Raw genomic sequence first — 24,403 nt, forward strand, 5'->3', positions numbered from 1 at the left:
CAGCTATTTCTCTTCATGTTACTCTCCACATACTAAAACCAGATTTTATTTCAACAAGGTTGTAGCCCCACAGGCAGCAGAAGAAATGGGCTGCTGGAATGATTTCCTCTGATTTCTTGTTACCTAGTGTTTTCTGCTGTTTGGTGTAGTTTTGACAAGCTTTATCGGATAAAGATAAGGCTATACAGCTTTGAACCGTTAAAGTTTGCCTTGCCTACTTGACCTTCAACCGGTTCCACAGCACAACTCGAGTTACTGTGCGTTACCATGGCAACAAGCCGTCGTCGTGGTTGCGCTGACAACTTCTCCACAGACAGGTAAGAAAGTCACACAAGTTAGTTTTGTTCCTTATATATGTTTGCTGTTAAGTGGTTTTTAAGTACTTATTTTACGTTAGAGAGTCACCATAGGCTTTCTATCGCTCTGGGTGACTGAACTTCAGCAGTATTAAGAAGAGGTGCGCCAAATAAGACGTATTTGATTTACTGACGTTTACTTACGGAATTAACCGAAGACGTTGAAATAGTTAGCGTGATCAAGCTAACGCTATTTCAAGTTACCTAGCAAAATGAGCTTGTTCCTAAGCTTTACAAGTAAACTTTGTGCAGTACTGTTATTGAGGAACCCAAAAGAGTTCAATTTAAATGATTTTAAACTTCTGTATACTGTACGTAAATTCGTATAGAGGTCTATCAGTCGAAACAATATATGTCAGTGCTTTATAGATGTTTACTTTATGTAATGTTAGCTAAGTGAAGGTAAATCTGTACAGGGACTTATTATTAATTGTTTGCATCTTCCAGAAATCCCTGGTGAAAACTGCTGATGGTATTCATAGAGACAGCAGCAGCATGTCCGCTGCCCCCTCAAAGGAAAGATCCCATGATGGAGCTTTTCAGACCTGTGGTAAAGACATTACTAGGCCTGGATCTAAGGCTAAGAAAAAGGCCCACTTACCACCTCTATGTCCAGAGAAACCCTCTCTCTCAGCAGCTTTTTTTACCCGGCCTCTGTTCAGTTGTACCCCCATCCTCAGCAGTATCCCCTCTGACAGACCTTTATCTGTGGTGGAACTCCCTCGTCTTATAGCACAGGTAGGACCTGGGAGAGCTGTAGGGGACACAAAATGGACAGAAGGACCTCGACTAATGGCCTCAGCATTGGGGACCAACGTCCCAATAAGAACTGTTGATCAGTCAACGGCACAGAGGTACTTGGAATAATTGATTTTAATGCACCCATATGAGATTTGCAAAGAAATGGTTTTCATTAGCATAATATATTTTAAATCACAAATTTATTTTACTTGAAACTTTACTTATTTTACAAATTCAGCTGTTGACGTTCACTATCCTAAAATTTGCTCTGTTGTTAAACTCAATTTTTATTGTTTCAGTCTTACAGGAAAAGACGAATCCATAAAAGTCACAACCTGTAATGATAAAACGAAAACTACTGTGAAAAATGGGAAAGCGACCAAATCAAATAAAGTACCTCTAACTGGCACAGAGGTACTTCATGTCTTTGCCAAGAAAAGAGACCTGGGAGAATTGGCGCTTTATTACCTACAAGAAGTGGATGGGGACTCTTACAGGTACACTGAAATAAGATTGTCTGCCACAATTTAATTTCACACAACCATAAATGCTCTTGTTAATACATTTGGTGTGATTTAATGCACACAATTAAACTTGTGTCCTCTTTGTTTTTAGACCCTATGACCTGCAAGTGGTCCATTCCAGTAAAGCTGGCACTGAGCACTACGTCTTCTCCCCTAATTCTGTACTACATGTTACAGAGAGGGGTTATGGTGGGATCGTCAGCCTGGCAGAGTGGTACAGAGAATCTCTTTTGTGGACAGCTTTGCAGGAAATCCCATTTTTTAGGGACTTTAGACTGCAGAAAGCATTCACATGGTAAGAACATATAAGCCGTCCTTTATGTTTTGTCACTCAGTTTGTTTGTTTTTTTATCTTCAACCTTTTCTTTCTTCTGTGTTTTTTTTTGTGGCAGGTGGCATAGAAATGTGCGCAGGATCATTTTTCAGCACAGGTGTAAGGATCTGCAGAATAGGCTGTTTATAGCTGTGCCTCAGTTCAGAAATGCTCTTTTCCTGTTCACCAGGTGAGTCTCCTTGACATGTTCAATGTTAAATTGTTGATTTGTTTTTAGACTTGAAGCCAATATTGGATTTGACCTTTTACTGTTAGAGTATTGTTCACACATAATCTGAACAACTAATGTTAAAGGAGCCATATATTTTAAATGGATATTCTCACATTTTGCATGGGTTTCAAATTTTTGGGTGTTTATTGTTCACAGTGAAAAAGTGAAAACTGCATAATTCCGTGTTTTTCCAGGACTACATTTTTAAAAGGTCGCCTCTGAAATGGGCCGCTCAGCTGCAGGTTTCTACGTAGAACCTTGCTTTCTCGGAAATTGACCAATCATCATTCACCGTCATACACCTCAGACTGCCTTCTTGCACTAGCTTGTAGTCAAGTTGTTGTCAAGATTTCAACTTACCATTCCAATACCTCCTGGCCGTTCTGGCTCGTACATATAAGACCGAATAACCGATCCTAGAGCAGCCATGTTTTCTTCAACTTTTGGCTGCTCCCCCATGTGGGATTGCACACAAATACTGTCAGCCAATCGTGGCTACGGTCTTAACCCTTGAATGGCAAAATGGCTTGGTCGTTTCCGGAGGAAGGAGAGGCTCTGAAAAACAATTTAATTAAAACATGTCTACAATTTTTAAAACGAAACAAACTTTACCAACGTGATTCAAGAACCCATTAGAATAAAAAATTGATTGCATAGCTAAAATATGTCCCCTAACATCTGTGTCTTATCTTTCACAGAATAACTGAAGAACTCAAAGAGACACACATGCTGCCCCAGGAGGAGTCTAAAACCTACACTTTGCAGGAATTCAAACATGTCCTCAAAACCCTGAATCAAGAGAGTTTTGAGATATTGAAAAAGCTGTCACATTATCGCTTTGTCATCTTAAATAAGGTACCACAACTTTTTTCATTAAAGAATAACAAAGATGAACCTAAATTAGGAAGAATGTTAAATTAAAGAATGTTAAAGAATATTTTAATGAGAGATCAATTTAGTGTAGTACTTTTTTTGATGAGTTCATGAATACAATTTCAGAGCATGCACATTTTCTAGAAAGCATTTTTTGAAGAAGTTTTTGAAACTAATATTTAGTCAGACACTTTATATATTTATATATTTAATGCAGTGACGTTCTTTTATCTCCAGGTGAAAGCTGACACCTACAAGGCACACCAGGTGCTGCAGCTGCACATGGAATATGCTAAAAAGCCAAATAAGTGCTACGAACCCATTCACCTCCATCTGGCTCACCAGCAGGAGCTTAGGCAAGAGTTGGTCTGGTCTGAAAGCATCTTGCAGAAAATGGGAAACTTTGCTGCTCTGATTAATCAGATGACTGTGCAGAGTCTCGTCATGAAGATCCGGAATGACGTCTCTTCTTTTCTCAACAATGTTTTGAAGGTGACAAGAAAGCCTTTTTTAACTTGTGTAGCACAACACCAAACATCCTGCTACAAACAAAACAACATTCTCACTTACGTCTGCACTGTTTTATCTGAGCATGGCTGCAACCTGCTCTCAGGCTGTTGGCAGTAGAGATATGGACAAAAGCTGAGTAACTATGAAGCACTACTGCTTCATAAAATAATAGAGGAAGAATCAGAAAAAGCAGACTCACAAATGATGTACATAGCTTCAAGATTAACTTAATTAATGTCACCAATGTATTTTTGTTTGTTAGAGGAAGGAATCTGTCCAGGGCTGTCTTTTCCACACTCAGCTGTGTTTAAGTTCCAACAGTCAGCTGATTGTGGAACCACCAATACATCTGTACCAAGAAGCAGTGAATGAAGCACTCCTGAATGTTGGAGACTCCATTATTCAGGTAAATTACACATTTTCACTGTTATAAAATACCCGTTTATTCATTTTTGTTCATAAAGGAATCATTAGCCTCATGATACTTATTGTCCTGTAGATGTGTGAGACTTGTGGATTCCTTAAGGAGAGCAGCAGCAGTGTCGTCAGCTCTGATTATGTGCAGGACTGTGGTATTGAGCACCCTTCCAATACAGGTACAGCCACTGTTTTGGTTGATTTGAACTTCTTAAACCTTTAAACGTGTGCAGGTTTGGGTCAGCAGAAAATGTACCTGAAATGGCTCAACGTTCTTAATTCACAAAGAATAAACAGTAGAAAGACTTTAATATTATTTATTATTCCAATTCCATGTGTTAACATTTCTAGAGAATTACAATGGTGGTATAAGTGGTCGTGGAAAGTCTTGCTGCCTGCAGTGTCTCAGAGACTTGTCATCTGGCTGGCTCGTGCTGCATAACGAGGCCTCACCAATGGCACAGGGCAACAGGGTGCATGGCTGCTACTATCCCCTTTCCAAGAGACAACTTGAGTGGCAGATCAACATCAATGACGTTAGAAAACAAGTTGAGAAAGAGCAGGCCAACCTCATGCAGGCAAGGCCCACTTTCAAATCAAATACAAGCCACTGTTAATGCATACACATTAGTTGTGTTTAAGAATTAAGATGTCTGGTCAGTTGTTTCAAGTAACTCTTATTGTTCTCTGGACAGGAAGCTGAGATAGAAATGCAGCAGCTGTGTGAGAGCTACTCATGGTTGGTGGACATCCATTTAGTAATTAGTCATTGGAGTCCAGCCTCTCTGGAATCCATGAAGGGTCAGCCTGCTTTACTGTATGAGGATTTTATAAAGAAGGTGCGCCACTGGTGTGAAAGAATCTACACAGTTCCTTCATCAATCTTAACCTCCAACCAACTGTTCATCATCCAGCTCACTAGCATAAAGACAAATCTTGGTATGTATTGTCTACAGTGCATGAATCGCTCAAGTGCTCAATTCATATTTAAGAACTTTGTGATTTGTGTTCCAAGCCAAGAATGAGTAATAAAACAACAAATGTGACCATTTGAAAACTATTCATCTGTATAGTCAGCTGATGGTTTCTTGTCTTATTGCTGGAAGCTCTAACTCTGCTTTGTTTTTTAAGGCCAGCAGCTGAGGTGCATTGAGAAGGAGGTGCTACAGCAGCTTGTTGAGCAGATAAAGCTACACTCAGAAAGCCTCGTATCCGACCTGGACGGGGCTGCTGCTGAACTCAAGATAGAACCCAGAGACTTACATGACATCTCGAAATATGCTCTAAAGGTATGGAAAGTCTTTAAAATTGTGACACAGTGGCATGGACAATACAATTGAGCAATAGTTTACCGTCCTAAATGGTTAGAAAAAGGGTCTCATAAAATGACAATACCCTGGTTTCCCCAGTTTTACCTTTACAAGGTTGGCTGAATGAAAGATTTAGATCCTCCAGGACTCCTTTTTTTCTGTCCCCCATCACATAGATTTAATTATTCATCCCAAAGGCTCTGTCTGGTCAGAGCAAATGTGTACCAAATTTAGATTCCATTATTCAAGAATAACAAGGTGATGCCAAGTCCAAGAGTTTCCTCAGTGCTGTTATTTTAAGGAAGAAAACATGTTTATACTTGTGTAACTTGCGTGGTTAGAACAACAATTAAGTTTAGTAAGTTGTTAGATGCTTTCAAGCTGATGTTCAAGTCAAAATGAGAGTTTAAGGGTTGGTTGTATGTGTGTCACTCAATTGTCCCCCAGCTTACTTTTCAACCTCATGTGTGTTTAAAAAAAAAAATCCAAACATTCAGCTATCGTTTTCTGGACTTGGCCTTGAACACATGTCCGTGTTGTTCGCATTCTTGCAAGTGGAAATACTGACAATATTTTAGGCAGACCATGACCTTAGGGTCAAGAGATACATTTAGATGACTCAAAAAATAAAGTTTTCCAGACATGCTTTCTTGTAAAATTGATCAAAATCCTAAATATGTCTTCTCTTTTCAGGTGACGGAGTCTGTGAAAATGTTGGCAGACACACAGAAACGTCAAGAGTACATTCACTCCCTCCAGGATATTGTTTGCATGAACTATAGGAAGATGACAGAACAGGAGGTGACTTTGGAAGAAAAGGTTTGTAGTTCTTAAACTGCATGCATCATTTGATAACATGACAGCTGTTTGATCACAAGCTATAAATTATTTTTAACATTGCAGTGTCTGCGCTTCTTTTTGTGTTATATTCTAGATGCTGACCATGTGGGATTGCTTCATCCAGGTCTTAAAGCAGGCAGAAAGCACTGTATGCAGCAAACGTCCTTCAATGTCCAACGCATTGGACACAATGTTCTCATATTTGGTCTGTGACCTCAAAAATACGGCCTCCAAGGCAACATCTGGACCTTTCCTTGACCCAACCCAGAATGCCAAAGAGATGGTCTCTGCATTGAACGTCATGTGTGTACATGTGCATGGTCTCAGTGCAAAGCTGAAAGAAATGAGTACGATCAGTCAAGACCTACAAGGTGAGATTGGATTAATAGTGATGTAAATTATATGCGGGCTAAATAAAGTTGCTGTTAAATTGTTATGTTTTTACAAAAATCCTGATTTTATCTACGTCTTATTTTTAATGCCTCCCATTAGAACATCCATTGGATTCCACTGTTTTCACGACAGATGTGCAGAAGGTAGATGCTCGTAAGGAGTTGTGGGAGCTGATAGTTGTGAGTACAACTTGGATGGAAGAATGGAAACAGCTGCCTTTTAGTGAGGTAACATGACAAAACCTTAAGTAAATGAAATCCCTACCTTAGCTAGTGTGTAAAAGTCAAAAACCGATGTATTAGCAATCACAGCCTGATCTCAGGCCTGATACATATCTGCAGAGTTGCAACACAATGCATATAAATGATTTTGTTTTGTGATGATAATAAGTCGACCACCAAACATTTTGACATATATTTCTGTCAGGTTGTGGTGTCACAAGCCCAGGAAAACATTTTCAAGTGGAAGGAGCAGGCTCTATCTCTTACAGGTGTCATACCCACCAATGATGCAGTGCTGCAAGAGATTTTAGGAGTCCTGGAAAGCTTAAGTTCTCAGCTTGCAGTCATGGCCAAGCTGCAGAGCAAAACACTCAAACAAAAACACTGGAAAGCTATTTTAAAAGGTCAGACACTTTGCCCATATTTTTACATTTGCATAAAAACATAGCAAATCTAAAATGATCAAAATGCATTTCATCTGGCAGGCATGGGCCTCCTGTATGACTCAGAGAAGATGGTGAGGGTTGCTGAACTGATGTCTCAACAGTATGAAATTGTCGAGAAGTTCATTAACAAGGTGAGAGTAGGAGAGATGCTACAGATTGATTATGGGTTTTTTTTTCAAAGTTCAACTAAAGTCATGAATCAAAAAGAGTGAAATAATTTGTTGAGATATTTCCTGGTAGAAACATACTCAGTAAACAACAAACTATCCTATCCTTATTTTTGTGTACCTTTTTACTCAGATATGCAGAGAAGCACAAGTCGAGTTTAACATGGAGCAGACCTTCCTTAAGCTTCAACAGGGATGGGAAGCCAGACTCTTCCAGCGGGATACATTCAGTCTCCCTGTTTGGCAGAACTGTGAGCCACAACATGGATTACTAGAGGCAGAGAAGTCCAGAGAGGGAACAATTTCAAATCTTCAAACTTCTGGTGGACAATCCTGTCAGGATGCAAGATTTACCATCATCATTGGTGAGACCATGTAACAAGCTGGCAAATTAATAATGCATATGTTGTCATTGATAGCATGCTTGTTGAATTACTACTTGACCTCCATTATTAGGGAGAGGGATGTTAAAAAGCAATATTCTGCTTTCAAGTTTCTGGCACGTGTTTTTTCCACCAAGGTCTGGAAGTACTCTTTGATGAGGTCGACAACGATTTGATGACTCTGTCTACTATGCTGAAGTCCCCACACAGCATTGACTTTAAGCATCAGATGGAGAAGTGGGTGCAATCACTACAAGATATTGGTATGGTGGATATTCAGAGAAAAGGGTAGATTTAGAAACTTTTCCACCAAGTGCAGAAACCTTATGAACCTTGTATTGTCTTTTATTTTCCCTTTAAATTTTAATAGGGAGGCTGCTTGATTTATTTGAAAGATACCAACAAATATGGGCCTTCCTGACCAAGATGTTCCATGGAACATCCTTAAGTGTTCAGAGAGTGGATTTGGTATGTACCTTTGTCAAACGTATCTAATGTTTGCCATGCCATGTAACTGGTAACTGTACAAGTCATATAATTGTTGTTTTTCTATCTTATCATAGATGCAGCTATTCCAACCAGTTCATAAGACATTTCAGGAAATTATGCACTCTTTAACAAGTGACCCTCATGTGTTGAACTATGTTCATCCCAAGAAGGAAAATGACAGATTCCACGGTAATAGCCTTTGCCAGATTCTCACTGATGGTCTGTCTACAATGGAGTCTATTTCCAACCAGTTGACGGATCAATTGGACACCCTCCGTGAACAGTTTTCAAGACTATGGTTCTTGAGTGACAGGGAAGTGATACAACTACTTTCATTTTACCCAACACCTTTCACGCTGCAACCCTTTGTGAGAAAATGCTTTGAAGGGGTGCGCTGGCTTGAAGTGGATTGTGAAATACCATCTAATACACAAGATGTAAAGAGCTTAGGGGCTACACTGAAAAGCCATAGACAGATGAAGGTACTGGGTGTCTTCGGCAGCCTCCAGGAACACATTACCTTTCTGTCTCCTTTGGAACCAAATCCTAATACCTCGGCTTGGCTTTGTGCCTTTGAGAAACAATTCAAGTTGGCCATGGTACAGCTCATGAAACAATGTGCTGTTGAACGAAACCAGCTTGAAGCATACAACCAAGATCTGAAGGTTGATAAAAAAGTTGGATACGTCCTGCCCCACATTGCTAATATGAGTAAAATTGCACTGCCTGTGCCGGATCTGCTTTCAAAATATCCTCTTCAGTGTCTGCTGGTGGCTGAGGAGGCCGTTTGGTGTACAACCGTTCATCAAGCTTTCCAAGAATCGAGCCCAGTGAAGTTTAGCAACATAAATGGATTCAACTCTGCAAAACTGGAAAACCTTGGACGTTCCATTAGGGATGGAGTCACAGGGGCTAAAAGGAAATCTCTGGTTTCTAAGTACATGATGATGTGTCTGCGTGCTTTAGTTCAACTTACCATGAATCATGCACAACAGCTATCTCGACTCATGGGGGTACAATATGTAACTTTGGAGTCGTCCTTTGAGTGGCTAAGTTTGATGAAATATCACATAAACACAGAAGGATTATGTCTGAACAGCAATGATGATCCAACATGCTATGTGGATGTTTTGGGCCATCGAATCCAATATGATTATGAGTATTTCAGCCCAGAAGATTGGGAAATGGTGCATACTCCATCCACAGATCGGGCAATACTGGGGATCCTCCTTGCTTTAACAAGCTACAGATTTGGGTTTGTGAGTGGACCTTCCATGTCAGGAAAGAAAAAGACTGTGGCCCAGTTAGGAAAAGCGCTTGGGCAACAGGTTATCAAAATACAGTGTTGTCCAAGCATTACACCTGCTGTTGTTCAGCGGATGCTGTTGGGAGGCCTCCAGACTGGAGCATGGCTTTTGCTGGTCTCTGTGGACCTACTTACACAAGGTGTCTTGTCATTACTGGGACAGCATCTAGAAGACATTCACCAATCCTTTTCTGTGTCAACAAGAAATAAGAATAAAAGAGAGAATGAGGAGCCAAAAGAGATGACTGGAGATTGCAAAAACATTGCTGATTCACAATGCCATATGACACTTGTCGGAAAAAGCATTTCTGCCAGACTAAGCTATGGATGTGTTCTCATCTCATCAAAGGGGTATACATCTGAGGTTCCAGAGAGTCTGCGATGTGCAACCAGACCCATTGCATTAACCCATCCAGATTACAGGATCATTGCAGAAGTAATGCTGACTTCAATCGGTTTCTCAGAAGCTATGTCCTTAAGTCAACATCTGGCATCGTTCATCAGCCAGGCTAAGAAATCGAATTGTCTGCCTGATTTTATCACTAACAACCAGACCTGTTTTCTTGTTGTCTTGCAAAAGATTATCTCTGCCTCTGACATGCTCTTACAACAAAGTGTAAGGCAACGTGAAATATCAGATGACCCTGAAGGACTTGCTGCAGAACAACCTGATCTTACATCACCAAGAAATGTGACATGTGATAAGTTTGTTGAGAATGTTGGAAACGAAAATAAAAAGCCTTCAAGGTTGCGCAGTGCTCATTTGTCAGTGATACAGGGGTTAATGGAGGAGGCAGCCATTGTCAAAGCAATTATTTCTGTCTTATTACCTTTTCTTTATGAGCACAATAAAGCCTCAAGTTTCAACATGATTTTCAAGGAAACATTCCCTTTCGCCTGCCAGTTTCCTTTTTTCCAACAATACATTGAGGCAGAGGAAAAGAACCAACTCAAAGATGCAGTTACAGAAGAATTACAAAGGAGAGGCTTTCAGTCTGACACTGAAATTATGTGCGGTGTTCTTACTCTCTACCAGACCATGAAATTCTCTCAGGCAGTTGTGCTTATAGGCCCCTCGGGTAGTGGAAAGACAACCTGTTACTGTGCTCTAGCTGGAGCACTCAATTGTCTGGCAGCCAAAACAAGCTTTGAAACCGACAATATGATTAAAGAAGATACTTTACAGGCAAAGCCAAAGAGCTCTGCTTCAATCTGGAACTTTGTTGACACTGTGGTCTTATTTCCTAATGCCGTGTCTCATGAAGAATCATTCGGCTTTTTTTGTGAGAAAAGGGGATGGCAAGATGGAGCAGTTGCAAAACTGCTGAGAGATTTGGGACGACGTGAAGAAACAAGTACAAACTGTAACAATAGGAAAACTGATCACACACCAATAATGTCATGGTTGGTAATGGATGGGAATCCTGTGGGACAGCCTGGCTGGTTGGATTACTTAACCACACTTTTCAGCCCAGAGGACCCATTTCTATACCTGCCATCATGTGAAACACTGCCATCCCAATCACACTTTAAGCTACTCATTGAGACCACTGACCTACGTCATGCAAGTCCATCTGCAGTGACACGTTGCAGCCTGGTTAATTTTACAAGTACCAATCTGTGGAAGGCTGTGTGGACGAGTGAAATAGATGCACTCTCAGTTGAGCACAAACCACATCAGGAAACCTTAACAATTTGGAATCGTCTAGCTCAAGATCTTTTCTCCAGCACTCTCAGTTTTCTTAGGGAAAAGGCTTTAACCTCTGCAGTCCATAAAGAAGGAGAATCTTCGAATAGCCTCCTGTATGGACTGCAAGAAATCTTGTCATTTTTTCGGATCCTTCGCGCACTCCTACAACATTTTGGGACGGAAGTGGAGAAAGCTGAGGCAATGCCACAAAGTGACAAAAGAGGTGATGCCAATACTCATTTCACCTCGTAGACATGCACACAAGCTAAGGTAGGGACTTCACTTTAATTTGTCTACTGATTCTCCCACCAGGTAGAGTTCAAGAGCTGCTGGCCATAAATCTTTTTCTGGTGGCCTATATTTGGGGATTTGGTGGACATTTACATCCTCGGTAAGTTAAATTACATTTTTGTACTCATGTATTTTGGAAAAACAAGATTATATATACATATGTTATTGCTGTAAACATGTGTAATCACTTTGTATTTTGAGAAAAAAAACATCCCAAATGAATATCAGGTACTCATTTGTCATGTTTTTTACATTTTACTGCAGCCACTGGCCGCAGTATGACTTACTAGCTCGTCAAGTGCTGTTTACTTGCCGGTACAAAATTGTGGTTCCAGATGAAGAGAGTGTATTCGACCACTTTTTCAACATAGACGGAAGGATATGCCCCAAGAACACACTGTTAACCAATTCCATCCGTCCTAAGGTTTGTCCTTGTATTGTGTATCATTCTAACATGTGTTGTGAATGTACATAAATTGCTTTTAAACATTTTAACTGACAGCTGTCCTCAATCTATTGACATAGTATGGGAACTACACATTCCTCATGAACCTCATGTTGGAGGCTAACCAGCCAGTGTTGCTCGCAGGAGAGCCTGGTTCTGGAAAAACTACACTGTGCAAAACATTGCTCAGCTTCGACAAGCCACATGTTAGCCTACCAGCTAGTCCCCTCCTGAGCTCCAGAGACATTCGGACTGTAATGCAGAACATCAGCTACAAGAAGAACTCTGCAGATGCCACAGGCCCCATGACAAAACAGCCCAGACTGCTTCTGTTTGTGGATGATTTGCATGAAGCCCCCTGTGGTGAGTCAACATTGAGAGCATATGTTAATTAAATTAAATGTAATTTTGCACCATGTGAAGCTTCATAATTAGTTCATGTCTCTGTTGTTCCTGTTAGATGCCTTTGGGAAGACCTCAACGGCTCTAGAGATGCTACGACAAAGTATTTCAAAGGGAGAGATTACAGCATTTGATACCTATCACTTCAATGTGACCAGTTCCAGATGTATCAGCTACATGGCTACCTGTTGTGTCTTTGGCTTGGGCAATCACCAGAGCGATGTGATTTCCTACAGGCTCTCACGGCTCTTCTCCATCCTTGTGCTCCCTAGCCTATCAGTAGACGTTATATTCTCCATCCATTCTTCTCTGATAAAACTCTGGCTTAAAGAAATGGCACTTAAGCAAAATAGTGAAGATATGGCATATTCTATCATCACTGCAACTAAAAGTTTGTATGATGCTGTCTATGACCAATTTCAGCCCACTGCGCAGAGGCCCCATTTCCTGTTTTCCCATCATGACCTTCAGAAGGTGTTTTTGGGGATGTGCCTGTGGCAGCCTAATATCCCAAAGGAGAAAAAGGAGGACTCACTCACAGGCTTTCCCCAAGTCCTGCCAGGGCCCGCAGTGTCAGTTCTTCACATAGCACATCTCTGGATGCATGAGTGCATGCGTACTTTCAGTGACAGGTTATGCTCTGAGGATGAAAGCAAAACTCTTGTGTCACTTATAGCGAAGACAGCAGCAACACACTATAGGGTACGTTTGATTGATGAAACCCAGCCTGTCTGTTCAGATGACCCAGCCTTTATCAAAAGCCATGCTATTGAAGAACATCCTGCAGTCACAACAGACACCTGTAAGCCAAGTCAAGTGGCACTAAATCTGCCTGAAGAGCCAAAACCAGTCAGCCAGTCAGCCCTGAAGAAATGTCATACATTGACAGAGCCTTCTGCCCCATCGGAGGACAATCTTTCAGAAGAGGAAAGTCTACAAACTCATCCTCTGCAGCCCCAGAGTCTTCAGGACATAGTGTCTAAACTTGTATATGCTCCTTTGCTCTCTGAGGCCCTAAAGACAGGGAATCAGGATGACAATTTTAGATTTACCCACTCTTATCAGGGACGAGACCTGGATGTACTGCAGAAGGAGCTGTTTGCACTCACTGACAGAAAAGAGGAAGGCAATGGACAGAAAGTTGATAATGACTACGACTTTACAACTAGATACATCGTACACAGACAGAGGGTGATTCAGCTGTTACACATCCTCCGGGTGTTGCTCATACCTGGAGGTCACGGAGTGCTGATTGGCACAGAGACAGGCACAGGACGTAAAACCACTGTGCGTCTAGCATCCTGTCTTACAGGCTACCAGTTGATGGAGGTGCATCCCGGTAATGAGGATAAGTTGCACAAAATCCTAAAAGAAGCAGGAAATCAAACTAGAGTGGAAGGAGTGAGTGTCATCATACTGGCCCATGAAGGAATTAGCTGGTCCGTCAGAGAAGAACTTCTAGTGGCGATGGCCCACAGAACCTACCCAGGGCTCTACACAGATGAGGAGTTGGGAAATCTTGTCTCCACAGTGACGCATGCGAAGTACTCAAGAAGATATATTATGGACAATTGGATGTTTGAGAAGTAAGTAAAGAATAACTGATTAATGTGTTAGTCCAAGGGTTAGTTTGCTGCATTGTTTAGGCCAAACACAGAAACAACTTGTATCCATTAAACACAATAATTTGAGTCATAAAATATTCGGCCTAGAGCTACATTTAATGTATTTGCTGAGCTCCAGATTAATCGGTTATTCTAGCGTGATTTATCCATGCACTAATTTGTATTGTAGTAGTACTTATTATTCACAAGAATGGGCTTATAAAAACATTTAATTTTCCTTCTGTAAATGTTTAAGAAGTTAATTGTTAACTAAAATGTGTTTCTTTTAAACAAAGGTGCTTGGGCCAAATTCACAGAAATGTCCATGTGTTTCTGTTGCTTCCCTTCGACACGACACCTGAAAACAATCGATCCAATGGATGGAATGTAAGTAAGAATTTTATTTAAATAACTACACTTGTTATTGAGCCTTTCTACCTGTATTCCACAAAGAAAACCTACATTTCAAACCATTTAAATGCAGAAAATCCTTTGATCCCTACAGGACCCTTTGTATCCTAACCATCACAATACATCTTACTCCTTAAGGTCTATGTTGTTGGGTATATGAATGCGCACCGCAAAGGGCTCTGTATACTAATTGCAAGTTGTGCTATTGAGTATGTTCACTTTCCAATGTAAATTGAAATAGTAGACTTGAAGTGATTATTTTTTATCCTCTGTGATCTAGGCTCAGCTGACTAAGGCCCTATGGTGCAGTTGTTGTGTGGAGGTGTACCGCCCTTGGTCAAACCAGTCTTTAGTCGAAGTTGCTGCTCAATGCTTCAAAGCCTGTTCACACAGAAGTGAGTCACACCACCAAATTAATACCTTCTTATTTCTTTCCCTTTTTTTAACGATGGTAACACAATTTTTCCTTCATTTTAATTTAGTTGAGAAAGAAGGGTCAGAGACCAGCCTGGCAGTGGCCATGGCAGGAATCCACCAATCTGCGTGTCAGTATGCTTCTGTCCTTCTAAGAGCTCAGCCTTTCAGCCCTCAGACTTATATGGAGTTCATCACCCACTTTGGTTACATCTGCAAACATCTGCAGAAGCAACAGCAGAGCAAAGCCGACAGGTTGGTCTTAAATTGACAGGTTGTAGTTTCCTATTTTTTCTCTTGATTCTCCAGTTTTTCTTCTCCAGTAATACACACCATTTTAGTGGATTGTAGGTGTTCAGGTCTAAATGATACTTTCTTGACACTATAATATAATTTTCCAAACAAAGCAAAAAAAAGATGCTGGTCTACAATAATCCATGTTTTTTTCCAGAGTTGCCACTGTTCTGTCTCATATGGATGCCATAAACAACACAGCTGTGCAGTATAAACAGGAGTTAACAAGACTACAGGAGGAGGTTGCTGAGACGCAGCAGGTAATTCAGCAGTTCAGCAGATGCAAGTTCAATCAATATGTTGTATAAAATTGCATCTGTATTGACTGCCGCAATTTATATACCACAATAGGTCATTTTTCACCACAGTCAAAAATGATCTAAACCACCTCGTAAGCAATATATTCATTGCACTCTAGAGGACTCTGGATGCTAAGAAGATGCTGCACACTGAGAAGATACAGTTTATTAATTTCAAACTGAAAAAAATCTTAAGAGTAGCATTCATTGTTTGTACATTAAGTACAATTAATGTAATGTAATAATACACTCTATCCTGCAGCAAGAGAAAGAGCTTTGCAGAGCTGTAGATTACCAGAGGAGCCTGCTTGAGGAAGCTAAGAGGACACGGGTTGTAGCAGAGAACAAGCTGTATCACTTGGAAGAGAAGGTAAATCATGCTCAGAAACAGGTAAACAGATTTTATATTTTGAAGGTAATACAAGATGCACTAAAAAGACTAACAAACCACATCATAAAACTCCTTTCCTTTTTCATCCTACAGTCGAAGCTCTTGAGATATTTTGTGCTCAGTTCTGTTAGAACAATTTAGAAGATATAGCATCATACAACATTTTAATATTTACACTTTTTTCTTCCAGATGAGACCTGTGTTTCTGTCAGGCCTCAAAATTCTGAATTGTCTGAATCCATCTGACCTGGAGGAGGTGCGCCACTACAGAGATCCACCTGATGGAGTGGTGAAAGTAATGGACGCCATTTGTTTGTTGTTCGATCGTCCACCAGGCTGGGAGACTGCTAAACAGCTTCTTGGACAACCCAACTTCTTCCAGGTGTGTGAAATATAATATCCATATTTGAAATACCCTTTAATGATAAACACAATCCAGTGGTGTCGGGCATTAGTTATATCCCTTAAGCATTGGTTTAATAATGGCCTAACTACTCTGAGTAAAATAACTTGCTCTCCTGCTAACGTTTCTCCTAGGACTTGGAATTTTTTGACCGCTACAGTCTGACAAATGAGCAGCTGCAGCAGCTCGGTCAGATAGTCCACAGTCCCCAGTTCGTCTGTGAGTCTGTGCGAGAGGTGAGCAAGGCCTGTGAGTCCTTGTGTCGATGGGTCCAGGCTGTGTATGAGTGCTGCTGTATGCAACACCAGCATCTGGTCAAGCAGCAATTGGAAGAGGAGGCACGACGACAGCTGTACCTGGCCATACAGCACAGGAAGGATGCATATCATCGTCTGGAGGATGTTAAGCTTCAGCTGCAGCTGGTTCAAAATAAACTGCAGGAGCAAATGCTCGAGCTGCACACAGCTGAGACTTTAGAAAGAGACGCTGCTAGAGCTGCAGGGCTGTATGAGACACATGTCAGAGCCTGGAGGGCATATGCTCAGGTAAGACAACATTGAAAATATAGATACCACTTAATTCATACTTTACTGTTGTGGTTATGGTTTATGGTTTTCCCTGTTTTCCCTGCAGGAGGCGGAAGTAAATAGCCAAACCTTACTCGGAGATGCCCTTATCCTGGCAGCAATCATCTCTTATGTAGGCCCATTTGAACCTGATACACGCACAGAACTGCTGAGCAAGTGGAGGGAGCTATGTCAGACTGGAAGCATCAACATTAACCCCAAGGAACCCAGAACTTCCCTGTTTATACACACTGACACTGAACCTTCTTCCCCCTGTCCTGGTTTTCCCATCCCTGTGTCTGAAAGGCTGCAGCTGCCTCTGGGTCAGGCATTAGGTATGCGCCACGATGCTCCATTTGACAGAATGCTTGTAAAGCTGCTGCTGTGGGGCTGCAGGAGAGCCTGGGTTCAGCACTGGCCTTTATTGGCAGACACCCAGCAACATCTAGCTATAAACTCCAGAGGCTCGCTCAGCACAGGTTGGTCCTTAGGAAGCAACAAATGGGTAAATCCCCATTTTAATAATTGTGATTGCTACTTGAACCAGTATTACAAGCAACATTACCTTGTTCATAAAGAATGCTTGTAGCAAATACTGCATTAATTACACAGTGTTTAACCCTTTGTTTAAATAGAAAACCCCTGCAAAGTCTATGTTAATTCTAGATTGAAGTGAAAAGCTTACGATCAGTACTATACGTTTTCTTCTCTGCAGGTGAGAATGCTGAGCTTCAGAAACAGACAGAGTGTGAGATGTTGATTTGTGCTGATGATCCAGAGCTGCTGGACAAGCTTGACGAGGCTGCAGTGAAAGGTGATGAATGAATGTAATGAATGTAGTTGTTAAGTTTGTACCCAATTTCATGCATTTACTAAATATGTTATTTTGTCACCCTAAAGCCATTTTAACCTGTTTTTTTTTTCCAGGTTTAAGAGTCCTGGTAACTCACGTGGAACGTGCGGCTCCCAGTCCACGGTTTCTTGCCAGATTGGCATGTTGTTCTCCAGGGTTTAAACATCACGTCCGGCCAATCCACCCCGAGTTCTGCCTCGTCTTTAGCACCCATCTGCCAGTCAAAATGCTAAGTGATGGTAAGAAGCCTCTACGTTATCAGTACAACTGTACAGGACTTGTCTCTGCTGAAGTCACTTACTTGACTGCAGGATTTTTAAATTGATCATCCCAGCACAAATAATACGTTTGTTGACGTGGTTTAGATTGTGATTGATGCTCAGATATACAATAACTTTCAACAGATTATAATGACTATCACTGTTAAGATAGCATGCTGCTCTGTTTGTATTCTGAGTTTAAAGAGTTTTAATCCTTACTTGAGGTATCTAAAATGTATAAATTGATGAAATGAACACTTTGGACATTTTGTAAATCCACTCTTCTAACTCATCTGAAAACAGATATACTTTATACTTTGTGTTTTTGCCTTTGTTCCACAGAGATCCATCCGTCCATCCTTGCTCAGGTAGGCGTGGTTGACCTCTCTCTGAGCTCAAAAGAGATCCAGGAGCTGATGCTGACACAGCTGCTGCAGTCTGAATGCAAAGAGCTGCTGAGTCAGCACTTGCGGTTCCAGAATGACAAACAGTTGCTGCAGGAGAAACTGGTGTCAGAAGAGGTGACGAGACCCTCATTTATAATCATATCGAGCAAATGCTTTTCCTGTTGGTTATGTAGTCTCATTTGATTCAGTGAAGGAGAATTAACTCAGTGTTGAAATTTGGGCTTCTTTTCTTTAGAACAAAACATTTTTTTTTGTTTCTTAGCTGTGCACAAAATCAATGTGCGAATGGGAGCCCATATAGCTGCAGATTTCTGCATTATATACAAATTTGCAATATCTCAAATACATTTTGAAAAGAGAGTTTAGAGTTCTGTAAGTGCCAAGTTGTGTCATCAACTAAATACTATTTGCAGGTTGTCCATCGTTCTTGCTGATAGCCTTCATGATTCAATGATCGTTTTCCAGACTTGAATCTTATAATGTTTCACCCTCAAGCTGTAGTCTGTCTTTGCATGTCCACACTAGATAATGGACAATGTAAACTTTTTTATCTGGGCTGCAGTTTAATGTGACCAAGTGGACTCAAGTGGATGATGTTGTTGTCTATTGTTTTTATCTGCTGTACATTAGTTGACTGTACACTATTTATTTTTAGGATGCTCTGATGGACGACATCCTACGCTGTGACACCTCGCTGCTGCAGGACTCGGATTTTCTCTCCTGTGTTTCTGCTTGTCAAGAACGGTTGAAGAAACTGCAGGCTGAGATCCTGCAGCTGAGTGAGGAACTCGAGTACCACGTGTCTCTGCTGGCTGTGCCCCGACAGTTAATGAGGCTGGCTGCTGATCTTTACCAGACGCTGCAGGGGGTGTCCCGTCTCTCCCCTGCATACTACTTTTCCCTACGTGGCTTCATCTCAGTTATGCAAGAGGCCTTTAAGGTGAAAGAAAGGCCATTGGTGCCGTATACCATTGGGAAAGTGCCAAAGGGAGTAAGACAAGAGGTCACAAACCGGATGGTAACCCAGCTGCTGCTCCAATACCGGCCTCTGCTCTTCAAGAGTCACTTCGCTGTTCTGAAACTGCTGGTTTCTGTGGCTCTACTCCAACACAACCAGCTCTGCTCTGAGGCTGAGAGGGCGGCTTTATTCAGGGGCCTTCAAGACATAGAACATCCTGTCACTAAGATAAAACCCTTTCCCCCTCCCTGTACTGTATCACAGTCCACTAGTGCTCTGCCCAGCTGGATACCCCCCAACATTCACGCAGAGCTCCTCTGCCTGGAGAAGGTCCGGGCCTACAGAGGGTTAATTGCCTCTCTCTCCACTTACCCCACACAGTGGCAGGAGTACCTGCGCTTCCCTTCCTCAACTGTAGCAGGAGCTGTTCCCTGTCAGTCTCACTCTCATCTGACCCTGCTACAGCGTGCCATTCTCTGGAAGACCATGATCCCGCATTGTTTGGAAGGACTAGCAGAGGCCATGGCCACCTACCACCCGTTCCTGCCTGGACAGACAGGAGGGATTGAAACCCCTAACACTGGGAACCCAGAGGCCCTCTTACAATATCTCGTCAAACATGAGGGACCCATTATTCTTACATTGCCCAGTCCAAGGGGAGATGAGATGACAAGCATTCAGCCTTTTCATTTAATAAATAAACTGGCCCACTGTATGGAAGACACAAATGAGGTAAAACACACCGTTATTTTATTTTTAAGTTAAGAATTTCAAACAATCAATCAATCATATTGCAGCAATCACACTGCAGTCATTTTCCTCTGATGCTGCATTCAAGGTTTGAGGCTGCTTTAATGCTGTTTTAATGTTTTGCTGATGTTTTGGAGTGTGCAAGTCGTGTGAATGAAGGGCATCTAACAATAGTCATTTCACTGCCTCTCAATTAATAAGCAACTGAAAAGACAATTTATAGGGAAAATCTAGAGTAACACCAGGCCAACATATTTGATAACCTATAAGTTTACAGTTAGATAACAGCTAATGCTACCTCTGAACCACTACCTAGGTGGTATAACGTGATCTAGGGCTTTACACCTTTCCCACTGCATTATGTAACACTACAAAACAAAATAGCTAGCATCAGTATTATCTATTAAGTGGCTGAATGTTATTTTGAATATCATTAGCTGTTGCCTGACTGTAGCTAATTGGTTACCAAATATATTGTTTCATTTTGAAATATGGCCCGATTTTATTCCAGATTTTTACTGTTCATTGTCTTTTCAGCAGAGAAATGATTTTGAATTTGAACTAATTGAATGAAGGAATTCATTTCTTAGTTATTTCAGTTGTTTTTTATTGAGTTTTTATTCAGACAGAGAGAGATATAGAGAAAGAGAGAGAACCAACAACCCACAGATGGTACCAAAAAGCATACTTACATATGTAAAGTACATAAGTACAGTATCCTACCCACCTGCTATTTGCAGTGTCAATAGAACAAACACATGAAGGCAAGGTAGGTGATACAATCATCAGGAAGGAACAAAAGGAGGGTGGGAAAAGGTTTGGGTAGAGATGCAGGGACCTACTAATCTAAAGTGTTTGTATCAAATTGGTTAGTATAATAATCTTAAAAAGGGGTGGCAAGTTTTTATGAACCTTTTCAAGGAGCGAGTTTGCGAACCAACATAACCTCACAAATCCAGCGTGAATGATATGGAGGAGTGGGTGATTTCCAGTTAAGAAGAATAAGCCAGCAGGGCAATGTTGAGAATGCCATTAGATCTGATTGATTACTGGGATTCCCGCTGTTGCTAGGAACAATAATTTCTTAGTTACCCTAAATCTATATGACCTATAACCTGGAACAAAAAGGTACGACATTACAACATTTTAGCTTCCCACCCTGAGCGTGACGGCAGAGGAACATGGCCGCTGTGTGAATATGGTCGATGCAGTGCTTGATATTTTCCTTAATGTTTTAGGTTCAAGTGAGAGTCATTTCTTTTGGGGCTCTGTGCAACAGAGAGGTGATTCTCTCAAAGCTGGACAAAGCTGTTAATGATGGCCACTGGCTGGTTTTTAACAACTGTCACCTCTTAGAACAATGGGATGATAAAGTAGTGGCTCGCCTCAGTCGGTTGGTCCCCTCTTTAAGAGGTAGGTGATCCACTGAGAAACAATTATTCTGTATCATCAACAAATGCTTGCTACATAAGTTTTAACCCAGCCTTAATGTGTATGTGTCAATCTATTTGCTTACTTAACTGCCTACTTATCGCTCAGGGGAGGAAAGCCTGATTCACCCACGCTTCCGATTGTGGTTTATAACTCAAGAATATGCATTATTATCCATACCAGGTAGGTGTATTATATAATATTGCAATTACTGCTCTATCCAAGTCTTGCTTTAAGTCAATCATGATAGCTACAGTCGTGACCCTCCACGCAACACACACATCAAGAGCATAAAGTTTGTCTACTCTTTTCGATTATACACACAGATACTGTTGTTGCCAGTCAATCTAGATTATTGCCTCAGGTTTAGCAAAAACCTCTGTCTTTGTTTTGCTGATGTTGTAATAATATAAATACGTTATTAATGATATTCTTGGGGTTAACAGCTACAGTGTGGCTGTGCGCCCTGCCTGTGGTCTGCGACTCTCCCTGGGATCTGAAGGAGGAGCTCAGCTGCTCTTTTCGAGAGGTGGCGTCCATCATGCAGAGTAAATCACTGTCAGGTGTCACAGCAGACAACATGGATCTCCTCCTCCGCTGTGCCATCTTCCACTCTGTGTTACTACAGAGACAGAGCTATAAATACTTAGGCCAAGGGAACATCTACAGTTGGTGAGGAAATAGCTCCACAGACTGTTTTCTTGAGTAAATTACAGTAGAAGGGTTGCCGTAATATATTGGATATTTGTGTTTGGATTAAACCAGAAATTACCAGAATTTATTTTTTAGTAATTTATAATAATATATTATTCTTCAAATGGTGAATGATCAATGACGGACTTAGATTTTATGCCTTTGTTTCTGTATCAAAGGTCTCAGGAGGACCTCCTGTCTTTGATGGATGCACAATTTCGCATTGCCAGCCTCTGCCAAGACAAGACTAAGGCTTTGCATTATATTGCAGGTGAGGCAGCATTAACAAATAATACTGTTCCTCTTTTTCAGTTACTTTATTCTTTAACCTTATTGTACCTTTCATTCATAGTCAATCTTGTGCATGGTGGCCATGTACTGGACTCTGCAGATTTGGAGGTGTTGGATAGCGTTGCGGAGACCTGCCTCAGCAGAGTGTCGCCTCTCTCAGGCAGTGGACCACACATCCTCTCAGATGTTATCAGCAACACTGGCAACTTTGGTACCCAAACAACGCATAGTATACATCTTATAAGCTAATCGATGAGATAATGAACTGACGAAAGTGGATCACAAGTAGCTGGATGTTCAAGCATTAGATTCCCAGTAGGTGTTTGGTTACTGTTCTTTCTAAATATAATGTATTGATTGTTGTTATATTTCACATCCACAGATTTTTCAGAACTGCTGCAGCTTTTGGAGAAGGATTCAGAAAACATAAATGATCCCCTTGTGCTGGGCTTCAGTGCGGATGTGACAGCTGAGATAATCAAGATCAATAGCCAAAACTTGAATATACACCTGCAGGCTTCCCAGATTCCTCTAGGTACAGTGAGGAGTTTGTGCCCCCAGCTAAACCAGTGTGCCACACTGCCAGCCTGCAGCCATGCTAGAAGCAGACTGCAGGCTCTGAAAAGTTGCCTCTTGAAAAAGAATGACAGCACAGATACAAATGAAGGAGCTGCTTCTCCCAGTCCCGTCCGTGACTTCCTCCAGGCTGAGTGGGATGATCTGATCGATTCAGTGTCCTCGCTCCTCTCACAGCTCCAACAGCCCGCTCAATACACCACGCTGACCTTCGCTTCCCTCCTCGAGTTCGCTGACTTGTCTCGTTTCGAGAGGAGGGCAGAGTGGCTCAGCGCTTACCTCTTGCACCTCAACACTTCAGATCCACCTGGTGCCTATCGACTATCTGCTTTCAAAAATGCCAGAGGCTTTCTGGCGGCAGTCATGAGAGAGGCAGCTCGAGTAAATCGCAAAAATATCAGTGACATAGCCCTGCATTTTCAGGTAAAGCATACAAACAATGAAATCATACTAGAATGTCATTTCAATTTTTGAACCCAGCTGATGAAAATACTAGTTTGATTTAGGTGCAGTTTGATTACTTATATTGTTTTCATCCCTCCAGGTTCTGAGTGACAGTACATACCCGGCTTCACTTCCCCTGGATGCTGTGTATTTGAGTGGCCTGGAGCTGAGAGGGGCATCGTGGGATACAAAGCTAGGAGCTCTACTTGACACAGTCTCTCCGCAGCCATGCTCACTGCCACTTGTTTGTGTCAAGGCTCAAGTCAGGAGCAGAAATACAGCCCGAGATACCTCCTCATGTAAACATTCACTTTCAAAAGAAGACAGCAATGTCTTTGTTGCACCGGCTTCTTCATCGACTGCCCCACAGTTACCTCTCTATCACTGCCCGCTCTATCTTGATGGAGAGCGGGACAGTGGAAACTGGGGACTGGCAGATGTTAACATCGTAACTACGGTTCCCCTTCATACAAAGCTAAATCCTGTGTTGTGTAGTTTGAGACGTGTGAGGCTAGTGAGCATGCTCTGACTAAACCAACCTGGTTACACCTGCTGTGATGCACCAGACTGACACTGTAACTGACTAAACAACTCCGGATCGATAAGGGTCCTTTCTAATACCATATGACAAATCTTTAAATGTATCACTAGGACTCCTGCTCACATGAATTTATATGACTTTCTGTAATTGATGTTGTATAATGTTTATTTTGTATATTTTTTAATGTTTTGAATTGTCTTTTTCATTAAAATGTTTACACAACGCCATAATGCCAGTGTATAGTGTTTTTGCTGATCCACCATCAGTGTTAGCTGTGGTCAGAGGTGTCTTAAACACACTGTAGCAGACTTCTGTATCAGCTGTTTAAAGCTAGTGTTACGTAAGTACTTTTGAAAGCTGTTTAAATGTTTATATAATTGCATAGGATTTTGCACACACACAATACTGTACTATTGCAAATTATGTGTTTGTAAAATTACAAGTTGTTTATGTTGGAACTTCTATTGT

The 24,403-nt window shown here is 41.4% G+C and overlaps 2 protein-coding genes across 2 annotated transcripts in view; both read left to right on the plus strand.

The window, feature by feature from the left end:
* LOC138595039 (extracellular serine/threonine protein kinase FAM20C-like) overlaps positions 1–24,403 on the plus strand; it is a 33,186-nt gene that overhangs the window by 7,817 nt on the left and 966 nt on the right. The window lies entirely within an intron of this gene.
* On the plus strand, positions 268–23,923 carry LOC138594303 (dynein heavy chain domain-containing protein 1). The gene is given in 44 exon segments (XM_069665366.1): positions 268–317; positions 1,019–1,210; positions 1,397–1,594; positions 1,713–1,916; positions 2,014–2,124; positions 2,865–3,021; positions 3,277–3,531; positions 3,812–3,955; positions 4,049–4,145; positions 4,318–4,544; positions 4,662–4,905; positions 5,098–5,255; positions 5,970–6,095; positions 6,211–6,487; positions 6,609–6,736; positions 6,936–7,134; positions 7,216–7,307; positions 7,477–7,594; positions 7,864–7,989; positions 8,097–8,194; positions 8,290–11,467; positions 11,530–11,602; positions 11,767–11,926; positions 12,028–12,310; positions 12,408–13,935; positions 14,250–14,340; positions 14,645–14,759; positions 14,847–15,033; positions 15,230–15,332; positions 15,634–15,762; positions 15,953–16,144; positions 16,300–16,710; positions 16,799–17,210; positions 17,447–17,545; positions 17,659–17,823; positions 18,187–18,365; positions 18,907–19,941; positions 21,198–21,372; positions 21,499–21,573; positions 21,837–22,062; positions 22,263–22,354; positions 22,436–22,585; positions 22,757–23,373; positions 23,495–23,923. Coding segments are annotated over 44 exon segments (13,305 nt in total).

The sequence above is a fragment of the Semicossyphus pulcher genome, unplaced genomic scaffold (assembly GCF_022749685.1).
Source record: "Semicossyphus pulcher isolate SPU_LCO1_2020_fin unplaced genomic scaffold, fSemPul1.0.p SCAF_17, whole genome shotgun sequence".
NCBI lineage: Eukaryota > Metazoa > Chordata > Actinopteri > Labriformes > Labridae > Semicossyphus > Semicossyphus pulcher.